Source organism: Athene noctua, chromosome 1 (assembly GCF_965140245.1).
Source record: "Athene noctua chromosome 1, bAthNoc1.hap1.1, whole genome shotgun sequence".
In the NCBI taxonomy this organism is placed as follows: Eukaryota; Metazoa; Chordata; class Aves; order Strigiformes; family Strigidae; genus Athene; species Athene noctua.
The window spans coordinates 179,162,341-179,176,693 of NC_134037.1; the positions used below are offsets into that span (position 1 = coordinate 179,162,341).

Consider the following 14,353-nt stretch of genomic DNA (forward strand, 5'->3'; position numbering starts at 1 on the left):
GGTCCTCGAGGTTGAGAGCCCTCACTTGTCAGGTGAGTGATAAAGCGTTTTGGGTTGCCATTAAACCCTAGGGAGTGGGACTTTGTTCTGCGTTTCAGGTTGCCAGTTAAACCCTATAGAGTTCTTTGTTCTGTGTTTTGGGTTGCCGTTAAACCCTGGAAACTTGTTCTCTTCTCCTCTCACAGATATTTGAACTTGTCATTTATGGAGAGTTAGTTATTGTGTTAATAATTTTTTAAATTTTTGGTGGCTGGTTGTTTATTTGAGAGCCTCTGTAACAAATTGGTGTAGTTGGCAGGATGTCAGTAGAAGACTTATTACAGAAGTATAGTTGTGCCCCTTCTCCCCCAGATGTACAGTGGGCGAAGGAGAAGTGGTTTGATCAGGTGGAAGTTGTGAGAAAGTTGGAACAAAGCTGGGGAAGTTGGTGGATAAGAAGTGGTGAAGGAAAAATGTGTGCCATTTTAGGTGCCTGCTTGATTCAGGTGCAGGATTATTTTGTGGTAGTGGAGAAAGAGAATTTAGAGGAGTGGTTGGAAATGAATTATTTGAAGACAGAACTGTTACGAGAGAGAAGGTGGGTATTAGAAAAAAAAATTGAAATTTATGCTGGCACAAGCAAAAAAGCCTCCTAGTGTTGTTCAGATTCGAAAGTTAATTACCAGTGTAGATCCTGAGGAGTGGGATGGAGATATTTGTGGAGAGTCTGATAAAAGTGGCTCGGAGGAAATAGAGGAACTGGAGGAAAAACATGTGCAATGTCTCATTAAAACAGAAAAACATGCAGGTCCACAAGGTGGGAACCCCTGAACCACCATCCATACAACCCCCTGGATACGACCCAAGCTTAGTGAACTTCAGGTTGAATATTCACGTAAGCTGGGTGAAACTGAAACTGAGTATTTGTGGAGGGTTTCTTTGGGGGGGGGTGGGGGGGAATCGAATTTTGTTGAGTGATGATGAGGCAGGAGGTTTCTGGGGTCCTGGAGTGTTTTTAAGTGATGGACCAGCAGGTAACCAGTCGATAACATCTCGAGTGGCTTACTGGGCTGGGGGTGTGGACCCAAAGGAGAGGGGAGAACCTGTTACCATTATAAACTGAAGGGACTGTCGGAGCTGGCGGAGGGAGTACAAAAGGCTGCTTGCATTCAGGCGATGGATGAGAGAGGGCGGTGCAGAATCCCACTTGCTGTGCCAGTGGATCCCAGCCACCTTGGACCTCTCATCAGAGGGCTCCTGGATGCCTTAAAGATCCATGTCTAGTCCCTCAGAGAAAGGGTGCAAAGAGCTATTGAATGCAACCAGCAAACTCCCCCCCGCCCCCCCCCATGTACACATCTTAACGTGATCTGGTTGCTTATGGGCAAGAGATGGGCTGGACTGACCCAGGTCGGGGCAAAGATGGAATCCAGAGGGTTCGGCAAGTCAGTCGGAAACCACCCCCCAAGCAGCCTCCTCGTAGAGAGTTTAAACCCACTCGGGATAAATCTGGTTGATTTTATGACTCAGGAAGGAATCATCTTTGGCGGAAGGCGTTGGCACTGTGGGTACCCCAAGCAATATTACATGGGCAATCTACTGGTAGCATCTCAAAGTTGGTGCAGTTGCTGGAAGGCAGAACTTGAGAACAAAGGAAAAATATTAGGATTTGATGTTTTGGCAGGTAAACAGTAGTGTTTACCAGACGGCATTATGGAGTTTTGGAGTTTGGGGGACAGAAATTACCTGTGTGTCTCAATATCCATTGCCAGCTGCTTCCAAACAGAGTATTTTTGAGGTGATTAATGATACCAAAAAAAGATTATAAAGCATACACATTCTCCTTATAATTCTCCGGTGTGGCCAGTCTGCAAACCAAACAAAAGGTGGCAATTAACAGTGGGTTATCGGTGGCTGAATGCTGATCCAGGCCCTTTTTCAGCTTCAGAGCCCGGCTGGGCTGGGTGCAGCCCTTCAGGAGCACCCCGCCAGCTCCAGGATGGGCTCTCTGTGGTGCCTTTGTCAGAAACTGAGATTGCTTTGCTCCCACGAGGGACGGTGAGCAATTTGCATCTGCATGTCCTGTCTGGGGGTATCTGCACTTGTGACAATTGCTTGCTATACACTGACTCAAAAGCTCGCTAAAACCATGCCTGGAGAAGGGTTTAAGATCTCTGGGAAACCCCACAGTTAGATCATTATTGCCACACGTAGCAGATAGAGAAGGAAACGCCCAAATCAATTTAATCACGTAACAGGAGCCACTTCACTGCTCGGGTGGTCCAGGAGTGGGCACACAAGGAGTACAATGGGTTTGCACACCCCATACTATCCTCAGGCTAATGGGCATTGTCGACATGCTTGGAAAGCCTTAGATAAAGGTGGAAAAACTCACCGAAACAGTGCCCGATGGATAATCCCTGATTTCTAACTTGATGCCCAGGTTCTGATCTGAGGTCTAGTTCTGGTTTTTTTGTTAGGATCTTCGAGGAACGGATGACTCTGACATCCTGATTGGCAATGGGGATCCCTATGGACAATCAAGACTTAGACAACAACACGGTGGCGAAACGAATACTGTAAAATTGGCAGCATTCAGAAGAATGTGGTTAAACTATTGTGTTGACGTCACTTTAAGTCAACAAATGAAGAAAGTGCCAAGAGACTTGAGGCAATTGTTGCTAAAATAAGTATTAATTAGTTAATTGGATATGTTAGAATCTTCCTTGTTAGAATGGTTAATCAGCTTCCTTCAATTTTGATTGTAATACATTGTATGGTTGGAGGTTTTCTTTAAGATTTGATGGTATAATCATCTAAGAATGACAATCCACAACAAGTATAGAGACTCACCAGGGATGCACTCCCTTTTAGCCTTGGAGGCAAGAGGTGACTGCACCACCACTTCAAGGAAACCAGCTGAAACATGACTGTAGTCACGGGATGGATTGTGGCAGGTGCACCCGCCCAACGAAAGCAGAGCTTCTTGGCTGCTGAAGTGTAGCAGCCCGGGGCTGCCGTTGTTCTCAGGGCCTCGTGGTAACTGGGGCCTTTGGCCAGTGGGAGCCGCTATTGGCTACAGGTCAGACTGGGCCTGGGTGTAAATGGAGTCCCCTGGGGGAGCCATTGGAGCTCGTCCCCTGGAGCAGCAGCTGTGGTTGAGGACTCTCCCCTTGGGTCGGGACACTGCCCAAGGAAACTCCTCGAGGGGCTTTGGGTCAGGACACTGCCCTGAGTAGGTTCTTGAGGTTGAGAGTCCTCACTTGTCAGGTGAGTGATAAAGCGTTTTGGGTTGCTGTTAAACCCTAGGGAGTGGGGCTTTGTTCTGTGTTGTAGGTTGCTGTTAAACCCTAGAAAGTTGTTCTGTTCTCCTCTCACAGACATTTGAACTTGTAATTTATGGAGAGTTAGTTAATTGTGTTAATAATAATTTTTAAATTTTTGGTGGCTGGTTGTTTATTTGAGAGCCTCTGTAACACAGGGTCAATATTTTATCTTGAGTGGAGGTTCCAGAGATTAAACACACTGCCATTTCTCATTTGCAATGATAAAGTAGAGAAGTGTTATTTTTCGAAGAAAAAATGCAGAGAATAAATGATAGCTGCTATATTTAGTAGCCAAGAAATTGGTTTGTGTGGCTGTTTTTTAAGGGGCAGCTCTTGAGCTATTCTGATAAGTATTTCTGCTTGTACTTTGGCCCTTGGTTGGGAAGCCAAATCCTGAGGCCCTAGCTCAGTAACCCGTGAAGAAAAATGTCATTCCCTTTGTGATATTTGTCTGAAAAAGCTGGATTTTGGCTCTTCATGCACAACAGCCAGAAGCCTATACAACTTTATGAAGATTCTTTGTGAACAGAAATTAGCCTGAGCCCTGGTTGTGCCTCTTCTTCCTCATACAGGTGTGCAGCTGCGGCCATTACTTTTTTGTCTTGTGTTCTTGGGCAAAGGTTGGATGCTCCTGGAGCAAGAGCTAGAACCAACTGGTGCCACACTGCAGAGTGCCAGACCCTGTAAAGAGGATTTTTTGAGGCAGATGCACACTGGAGTGGGGCCAGGGCTTTGCTTTCCCAGAGGACTCAGTAGGGAGCCCTGGAAACACTCTTCTCAACAAAAAGCATCAGTTAAATGCCTCCTATCTGGGGCTCTGTTGTAGTTCAGCAATTGAACCTCTTCAGTACTCAAACTCTCTTGTGGTTCTGTACGCAACACATAGGTTCTTTTGGTCACCTGTGTCCAAGACTACTCTGAATAAAGTGAGAATTTAAAGTATTGTTATATTTATCCACAAGGTTTTAACTGCATGTTAATAAAAGACCATACTGGAATGCTAGTAGCTGGAATGCATTTCTGTGAATGCTTTAATTATTTGGCTAATTGCCTTTGCACTGTTTCTTGTAAATTTATTTAAAGTTCTTGTATTTGTTTTCAACTGTAAAAAAACCCCTATTAAATTTACAGCAAGTACAACAATATATAAACTTTGTCTTTTAGATATATGTGTTGTTACACTGGGCTGTGTTACAATTCTTCAGATTACATGAGCTGCAGTATGTAACCTCTTGGGAGAAAATGCTAGGGAGACCTTGCCCTTACATTTGTTGTCTTCCACATAGTTTACCTTTCATAGTTCTAGCAGATCTGGTTTTTAGCAGAGAAAACCCTGAAATAAGTCCGTCCAGCCAATGCTTGCCTGGAAGTCTGCTGAAGCTCTTCCACAAGAATGCTATGAGCAAAAGCACATAGCTGAGTTTGGCTTCAATAATTAAATTCCCTATGAAAATGCATATTCCACTGTCACTGAACTGCGTTTAGTCTTCCTTTGTTTTTATTTTTGCACACTAACATATGTTAGGATTCTTTTAATCTTTTATTTGATATATTCCTGTGGTGGGGAGTCTTTCCCAAATTTGCCACTTAAAAGCACATACATACTGGCATAAAATTTTGCATCTCAGCAGCATATTCTTTTAGCTCAGTGAATAATTGTCATCATTAAACTAGCTGAAGAAAAGGTTGCACACTGGGTGTTGTACCCTTTTGGTACTCAGTCTCTTGTGCGTGCGCTGCTAGCAAGTTTAGCCATGGCAGCCCAAAGCTCGATGAAAGCGGCAACCGCTTCCCAGAGCACAAAGTAAAATTCTGTGCATCAGCTAGTGGCTGCAAAGCTAACTCGGGGACATCCGAAAGGAGGTTTTGAACAGCAATATGCTGCGTACAGCTGGCACCAGCTCGCTCAGAAAACCTGTTCCCTAAGTGTGTGCAAGCTTCTCTGTCCGAAGTAGGGCCCTGAGGCGGGAAGCTTGTGCAGAGTTCAGGGGAGAGTGAGCTGGGCCCTGTTCTGGGGCCGTGCAGCCTCCACTGAACTGCAGCTGCAGGGCTCTGGCTGATGGACCCGTGCCTTGTCCCCTCTGCTGTGGGGTACCTGCAGAAACACTGTCTGTGAGCCACCGCTGAGCCAACAAGTCTTGCCTTTTAAGACACTTTTCTCAAACATGGCTGTCAGTTACATAGTGAAGTAAGCACGGCAAAAAGCTACAAAATTAACTATTTATGCTGTAATTTCACGAGGGAGGAAAAAAAAAAAAAAAAGACCCCCAAAAAATCCTTTCTGAAGTCTGAGTGAATCCCACACGTCCAGCTACTCTGAAACATCCTTTCTGTGCTTCAGCACCCGTCCACACTTACCACTGTTTTTCTTTCTGTTGCCTGGAGCACAGAGGGAACTCGCTGAACATATTGCAACTCTATGTAATGCATGTTTTGGTGTGTGGGTTGTTTTTGGTTTTTTTTCCTGTTAAGTCTCTGTCAAGTTTCTAAGTCTTGACTCGACTCCTCTTCTCTCTGCTCGTCCCTGTCCTGTCCACGGTGGGGAACCATACCGCGGAGTGAGGCCAGGGCGAAGGGCCTCAAAAACATCCGTTGCCTAATGCCCCCAGGGAGTGCCTATGAGTTTAGCAGGTTCATTTCATCAGAAAGCTCTAAATCCTGTTTCTTTATTAAGTTGTAAAGCCAAGGCTGGGGTGTGAAGACAAGTGGTAAAGTCTTGCCACTATTTTTTTTGTCCTTTATTCTATCAGATGTCAAACCAGTATTTTTTAAGGCTGAAAAGAGGCTTCCAACAAACTTCCCGGCCTTTTGCATTTTATCTTATGAACTTAGGGAGAGGATGTGTAAAATCGCTTATTTTTTTGTAAAATCGTTTATTTTTGACAGTTTAGCCTGGCTTTTGTCGCCTGTGGCCATAGGGCTCCCGCTGCTGGGCCTCGCGGCGGCTGCTGGGTGTCACCCCGCCGTGTCCCTGGGGGCCGCCGAGCCCAACCGGCCCTTCTCCCGCCGCCTCCCGGCCAGCGCGCGGAGCCTTGGAAAAGCAGCTGCCAACGCCGCGCGGGGAAAAGGCTGCCGGTTCTTCACTGAAGCTGAATTTGGGATTTCAAGCACCCCACCGGCACGGAAGCGCCCCTGCTCTCCGGGGGCCCGCACGCTCGGCGCCTGCTCCCCCCCGTTCCGCCGCCGAGACATCCCGTCCTCGCCCTCACCCGCTCCCGCCGCCCGCCCGCCCGGCCAGAGGGCGGGAGTGAGGCGGCCGGGAGCCCTGCTCTGCTCTGCTCTGCTCTGCTCCGCCCCGCTCCGCTCCGCCTCGCCGGCGGGAGGGAGGGAGGGAGGACGGGCGGTGTGGCGCACCTCCCGCCGCGCAGGCCGGCCGGCAGGGAAGGAGGAGGCTGCCGCCATCTCCGGCTGCCGCTGCGCCGATCGTGACCTGCGGGAAGGGGCGGGCTGGTCATACGGGCCGGCGGAGGCGGGAGGCGCGGGGCGGCCGAGAGGCGATGAGGAGCCGCAGCAACTCGGGGGTGCGCCTGGACGGCTACGCCCGCCTGGTCCAGCGGACCATCCTCTGCCACCAGGTGAGGGCAGCCGCCGCCGCGGGACGCGGTGGGGCCGGCCGGGGCGCGGGCGGCCTGCGGCGGGGCGGCTGGAGCTGCCGGGGCCGGTCACAGCAGCCTGGTTGCACGAGGGGCACGGCGGGGCCGGTGGAAGAAAATACCTCCTCTCCCCGGCGCACGGCCTCCTTCCGTATCATCTCCTCCTTCCCCCGCCTGAGGAGGGGCGCGGGGGAAGCTGAGGCGGTGCGGAGCCCCGAAGGTGCTCGCTAGCCGCTTATAGAAATGCACGGTGGAAGATACGTGGAAAATAGAGCAAGTCGGAGGCTGCAGACAGTAGTACTGTTTATAGAACGTGTTCATGGTCATACCATACATACCCACCCGTTGTAACACTGTGTAGACGTACGTGGTAACATACAAATCTATATATGTACGCCCGTAACACTGTTAAGTCCCAGTAACGTAGAGCTCCCAAACAGGGCCTTTGAAATGCGTCTGTCAGCATCAGCTCGGTGTGAATCCAGGACAGAGCAGGGTTCGCAGTGTGTCCTTTGTGCGGTACGTGTGTGCAGCGCTGCACGTCCGAGAGATGCCTGTCCCCAACCTGCTGCTGGTGCAGCTTGTCCAGCGTGGGTTTGAGTGGAGGCACTGCTCCCGCTGTCACCGCTTGGGCCCTGGCTTCTCGAGCAGGGCTGCCTGCGTGTGTGAGCAGTACAAGAATGAAGGTGTCAGAGCTGGTAGGGACAAACTATTACCCACTGTGGGTTTTGGCCAGCATAGGCATGTAGCATAGAGCTCTCTGCTTAATGTGCTCGCCTCACCCGTGCGGGCTCTGAGGATGGGTGCTGGCAGTGTGCTTGCAGTGTCATGCTTCAGTTAAGGCAGTCCAGGACGTGAGGGCAACTGAGTTTTTTGCACGGATCAGTTCCCAAATATATTGAGTTGCTGAGAGTTACAAGAAACTGGAAAGCAGTGAAAGAAGAGGTTAGAACCCAAATCTGCTTAGGTCAGTAAGATTTTTGTCACTGACTGTTGTGGGCGCAGGGTCCAGACACCTGCAAATTAATGTTTGTGTACTAATTATTGTAAATTGTAAATCCATCAGAAACTAATGCAAGGAGATGGTGCAAGTGCTGTGAGAAAATTTTGCTGGGGTGTGGGAGGGGCTTTGAGTTTTGCTCCTGTCTCTGCCTCTTGTCTGTGAGATGACCTTGTACAAGTCATTTTAGCTTCCAGTGCCTGCCTTGATTTCCGTGTTTATTGGATGAAGATGATCTCTGTTAGAGATGGAGCCCCTGAGATCCAGTCATCAGACATGCCCGATAAAATCTGTGCCTTCATGATTATTAATAGTTAACAATAATAAAAAGGGTAACTTAACGGTAGGTAATATGGGTGTTTACACCAGTGACCCAGAATTTTGTAGTTGCTATTTGCAGTGTTTAGATGCATGTTCATGACTCAGTGCTGCCTTTTCTGCTCAGTGCTCAATGCTGGGGAGAGTTCAGAGGTGGGGGAAGGAGATAAAGAAGTTTTCTTCCGTGTGTAGAAAACAAGTCAAAGGCTAGCAGCAAGGCAGAGGGACAAAAATATCACAAGAGGGGCCCAGAGAGATGCTGCATGGTGAGTTTCTAGATTTGTTTTCTGTATCTATTCTGTTATTGTTTTCCACTGCAGTAGAATGAAAACGTCCTGCTCAGCTGGGTGAAGAGATGCAGTGCTTGCTTGGGCAAGTTAGGACATTTGTCCTTGGCCCTGGGCAGCCTCGTCTTGCTTGGGAGAACAGCCTGTGATGGAATGGGATGGGCAGCTGCTGCACTGGTGGTGCCTTCCTACTGCCTTTCAGAATGGAGCCAGGGAGGGGAATTTAAGCCATTGTTTTGCCCAGGGGCAGCCTGGAGGTATTTAAAATGCCTCTGAGGTGCTGCTCAGCATAGGGGTGATGTGTGACTCTGACCTTATACCTTGCACCCAGAAGCGTGCCAGGTATGCAGACTTGGCATGTCAACTGGTGTGCTCTGACGGAGGGCAGTAACGAGCTCGCTCTCCTCAAGGTACAGCGAGAACACATCGTGTGCTCAGGAACATTTTGCTTTAATAAGGTGTTTAGTACACCAGGCGTCAGGTTTCTCAGTAGCAGCAATTGATCTTACCTTCATTCCAGTCACTCTAAATAAACATCGGAGGCAAATTTTCATTCAGAATTTAAGTGCTAGCAGGCTGACATGCATTCAAAGCACAGGTCTGGATCCCTCACCAGGGCTGACAGTTTTCCGTATGTCGCACCTTGCAGGATTAGAGCTGTTAGCAAACTTTTTCTTGTTTTGCAAGTGTTGCATTCTGCTGATCAGTGCCTGCAGCATGCACAGTGACAGGGATGATCCTGTTAAAGGTTGTTAGAGGGAGGATAAGACCAAACTACTGGCTCCTTTCATGCCCTTGCCTGCTGTGGTGTGTGTTGCCTGCGAGCTATTGCCTGTGGGATGTTTCAGTACTGGAGCTGAGCAAGCACTGAACAGCATCGCCAGAAGGCTGTTCTCAGCTGCTTATTAATTTGAGATAAGAAAAAATGCAAATGTTAAGATATGTCCCTAAAATAGCAAAACATAATGCCTATATACAGTTTAAGTATTGCTAAGGCACCGTAAGAGAAAAGCATCTGGAACTGATAAGGAAAGCACATTTGGCATACACTTAGGGGTAACCCCAGTTGTGGTGTGTCTGGTTTCATACAAACTCTCTGCAGACTTCGCTAGAGCTTACGTCAGTTTTCATCTGACAGATCAGCGAGACAGATGCAAATTAAATAGATTTTCAGCAAGATGCTAAATTTGGACTTACTGGTATTGCTGCTCTGATTAGAACCCTGCAATTTTTGCACCTGTATTGCTGAAGTTCTTATTAGTGTCTGGTCCCCTGTAGGAGCTGGTGTTGTGGGTTTTTTTTTTGGCTTCAGACTAACAGACTTAAAAACAGGATTGGGCGTGATACAGGAGTTTAAAGTTTTAGTCCAGCAATAAGCTTTCTGTTGCAGTGCTCTCAGTTCACAGAGTCCATGGGTGCTGGTGAAATTCCTTACTTCATGGATCTGTTTGTGCAGTGTGATTTGCAGGATCAGACCCACTACTCCAATTAGCAACCACTGCATGGACTTAATGTTTTGAAGTATTAGCTGAGCTGACATCCCTTTGACATCTTCAGGGTTAAACACACTCAGTGTTTATTTGGGTTCTTTAGCAACTTGTATGGGTTGTACTTTTCATATGGTGTCAGCAGGTAACAGAATAGTTGTAGTTTTTAAGAGTAAGCACTTTCTAAAAAACCACCAAAACCACTTAAAACATTAATTAATATATTGTATGGTTCTGCTAACATTCTGAATGTGCATGAGAAAAGACATCAACATGTTGTCAGCCCATGAAAGCCAGCCCCAGTGTGCCCCAAGAGCTGGGACCTTCTTGTAGAGGAGCCGGAGGGGCTGAAATGGTGATAGCTGCCCTTGGATGGGTTTAATGCAGCCCCTTGAAGGAAGGCACGTCCCTCCCTGGGCCTTGAATGGCAGCAGGGCGATCTCTGTCAAGCCAGGGCTGCAGGTACCTAGAAATTTGTTGTGCTGCACGGGAGGAGGGAAACAAAGCGCCCCCTAAAAATACTGGGAATGTGCGGTCTGCCTTTCAAGATCCTGTTTTTTGCCACATGGGCACAGCAGGGAGTGGGGACACCTTTCTTTGCTTACTCACTTGTTCTCAGAAAGAGAGTAACTCTTTGGTTTGACTTTTCAAGTTCATAAAGTAGTTTTTTAAGCTCTTTGGGTTCATATGTGCTGCTTTCCCTAGCAAATGGATGAGTAGGTGCTCCTGCTGTTGTTATCGGGTTTGTGAAGACCGAGGGACTGTTTCAGCAGAACTACATGTTTGTACTCTCAATGAGCCACTAACGTTGCTGTAATTCAAACCGTAACAATAGCACTGACAGTGCCTAGTCATGGGTGTCAGGCTGTCACCCCTGTCTTGTTTAGCTGTCACATGCAAAGCCCAGGAAATTGTAATTGAAGTTCCTCCCCCTCAAAACGTCTTTCTTAAAAATAACTACGGAAGGAGTTGATGAACTCCTTCTGTGTGGCAGAAATGAGAAATGGCTGTATGTATTCTTTTTAATTGTACTTATCATTATTATTGCAATCTTTCCCCCTTGTCACACCAGTCTGGGCAACTAGTCTGCATTCACTGAAATTTGCTATAAAGACTTGATTTGATTGAAAGCTCTGTTGACCTTTTGCCTCTCTACCTCATTTTTTTGGTAGTGAAGAACATACAGCTGGGAAAGGTGGTCTTAAAAATTAATGATAATGCAGTAATGGGAATTAATGATGCAGTGAAAAACAGTGGAGTGTTTGGGATGCAGATTACTCAGCGTGCTGCTTTTCAACACCATCAGAATTTGTCTTTCTGTACATTTTCTAAAGGAGGACATAAAATGACTTTGTATGCATTTATGCTTTAGCTGTCGTAAGCCAAGCAGGTAAATAAATAGAAATAATTTTTTATTTTCGGAGAAGGGAAGTAGTGTTTTTTAGTTCCTCAAGTTTATGCCACAGACCAGTTGCACAGAGACGAATAGATCCCAGACTCAGTTTTTAATGTTAACTCAGTACTCTCTTTTCCTTACCAATATGTAATATTTAAATTCCTGTTTCCTCAATATATTTCAAGTTTCACTCAGTGACTTAACTAATAATCCTATGTGGATGCCCAGCTGGATGCCATAAATCCTGAAGTGTTCAAAGAAATTTTGCATTTCACTTGTGTGAGTTTGGGAAAGAAAGATGGGACCTCACTTCTGTCACAGAATTGTGAGCAGCCTCAGTGTGCAATCAGTGTGAAATTATCTTTGGCTCCCTCTTCTGGTTTTTTACCCTTTGACATGGAAAGATGGGATTTCAGGCAGTAATGTTTGCTCTTTATTCCTTCTGTCGTGGTCAGAATCCAGTTACGGGGCTGCTTTCAGCCGGTACGGACCATAAAGATGCTTGGGTGCGGGACAACATCTACAGCATCCTGGCTGTGTGGGGGCTGGGAATGGCTTATCGGAAGAATGCAGACCGGGATGAGGATAAGGCCAAAGCCTACGAGCTCGAGCAGGTATGTCAAACTGGTGTAAACCAGTTACACTCTTTGTTTTTTTTATATGGTCATGGTTCTGAACGGTGTGTTCACATTGCTGCTGTGTCTAGGACCTGGCAGGGTTTTCCTGGCTTGGAGTGTGTGTGTTGTTCTTATATCATGCCAATATTTGTGCAGCACATGGTGTACAGTGTTCGCAGCAGCCTTCTGGCAAGCAAGATTCGGAGAACTGTAGCAGGGAGGCTAACATCTGGATTAAAATATAAACAAAACAAATGCATATAGGAATCAAACTTATACAGTTGGCCAACTGTTGAAAATTAGGCTTCTGAGAGATTTTATGCCCAGATTTACAAGCCTCTGATTAAACCTTGAGATCCTTCATGAGGTGTATTTTGGAGCAGAAAATCAAGCCTAAGTCACTTGAATGTTAGGGTAGTAATTGATCTGCTAGATCATTCTTTCCCGTAAGGAGAAGCAGCCATTTAAAGTTTCAGTCTTTGAAATGTGCACTTGTGTCACCTCACGGAAGTCGTACGTGGTATATAGACAGGTTTGATCAAACCAGACAAGGCAACGATCTCCAAACTGGTAAGACTCACATGCTGGAGAACTGGAAGGGGAGGTAACTCAGTTAATTTCTGTAATCTGCAGCTGGGGAAGTGGATGTCAGAAGGGTGGGTGTGGAGGTGGGTTAATGGGAAGTGAGGGACTGTTGGGTGTGAGTGTTGTGCTGTTCTTTTGAAGGCTCTGGGTAAATTTTATGCTGGTATGTACTGCTCAAACCAGGGAGATATGTGGTGACAGAATAACCTTGGCTCAGTTTGCATGATCATATTTTCAGGCTACAGTATAATTTTTGTATAAAAAGATGAGGTTGATTTCTTCAATATAGCAAAATCTCCTGCTTCTCTTTGTATGCACTGCAGGCCCTTTCTTTACATTACTCATGTGCTTTCAGTTGTACTGTATGAGGAAGGGAAGAAGCTCCACAGATTTTCCGATCATGTCAGTGTCTTGCAGTCCTCTGCCAGTGTACCCTGGATCTAAAAATCATCATTGTTACTATCCTTACAAGATACAGCATTTGTCTTACTTCTTTACCTGGATAAAAGGACCACAGAGAGTTGCTCCACTGTTGAGAGAAGGCCTTTGGGAAAAGATTTGTTCTCCTAGATAGGAATGTGGGAATAAAAATCAACCAGTATATTAAAAAAAAAAAAAAGCATGTAAAGCATTTCAGGTAAACATGCATTTTTTTACATTTGGCAGGATGTTAGTAGGCAGTGTCAACTTTGTCACTTTTGAATGTTGTTTGTAACAGCTGATGAGGCCAGCCTGTGAGGGTGTCACTGGTCTGTTTTGTTCCTGCAGAACGTTGTGAAGCTGATGCGGGGACTCTTACAGTGCATGATGAGACAGGTAATGTCATCGGTGTGAGTTGAACTAGTATGTGTTGCATTTAGTAAGCAGTTAATCTGAAACACGTGTTTCTTGTGTCTTTTCTATAGATTGAGTTTTTTGCATGTGTGGGGAGTCTTTTTAAAGCTCTTGAGCAAAACTCTAATCTTGCCCCTTTTTGAGATTACGCTTGTAGCAAATCGGTTTTGCCTTTGCAAACTGATTCTCACCAAGATGCATACCCATAACCAAGATATGAATTCAACAAGGTAATATTCTTTCCCAGAGAGATGTGATTTAGCTGAAGCCTAAAGTTAGAGTTGTGTTTAAGCACTCTGATCAATCAAAACACACTGAAGTGAGGTAACAAAAATTAAGACTTCAAGTTTCTCCTCACCTAGGAAAAGTTACTAGTTTTGAATAGTTTGGAGAATTTCTTCTGAAATGTTTCAGATTTGAGATTTGTGGTGTATTTTAGGTAGATAAGGTAGAGAAGTTCAAACGCACACAGAGTACCAAAGACTGCCTACATGCCAAGTATAACTCTGCAACTTGTGCCACGGTGGTTGGGGATGACCAGTGGGGGCATCTACAAGTGGATGCAACTTCGCTTTACCTGCTTTTCTTGGCACAGATGACTGCATCAGGTAAGCAGAAGATAATTTTAGCCTTGACTGTTATTGCAGTCTTTTTCTATTCTGGCTTTCATTTAAGAAGGAAAAAAAGTTGTAACTAGCTGCAAAGACATAGTTATTACTCAGAAGAAAGTAATATTTCTCTGAAAAAGAGATGTGGCTTAGTTAGGATTTCATGTTTATAGTGACTATGTCCATTCCCTTAATATTGGCATACAAATACATGAGATACTCAGAGCCACGTGAGAGAAAAGTTTTGTGTTTGAAGACTGCTGTCCTTATGGGCAACCAGGTTTCTTCAGAGAGTGGCAACTTTGAGTCAGGTGCCAGTAGTG

At 46.1% G+C, this 14,353-nt stretch overlaps 1 protein-coding gene across 4 annotated transcripts in view; it reads left to right on the plus strand.

Moving 5' to 3' along the window:
• The first annotated feature begins 6,745 nt into the window (after positions 1–6,745).
• Positions 6,746–14,353, plus strand: part of PHKA2 (phosphorylase kinase regulatory subunit alpha 2) — a 49,034-nt gene continuing 41,426 nt past the window's right edge. For all 4 annotated transcript variants that reach the window (XM_074906483.1, XM_074906492.1, XM_074906504.1 and 1 more), the window contains exons 1-4: positions 6,746–6,880; positions 11,842–12,000; positions 13,357–13,404; positions 13,862–14,030. In XM_074906483.1, the coding sequence (XP_074762584.1) occupies positions 6,803–6,880; positions 11,842–12,000; positions 13,357–13,404; positions 13,862–14,030 (454 nt within the window). In that variant the 5' untranslated portion in view covers positions 6,746–6,802. The remainder of the gene's footprint in view (positions 6,881–11,841; positions 12,001–13,356; positions 13,405–13,861; positions 14,031–14,353) is intronic.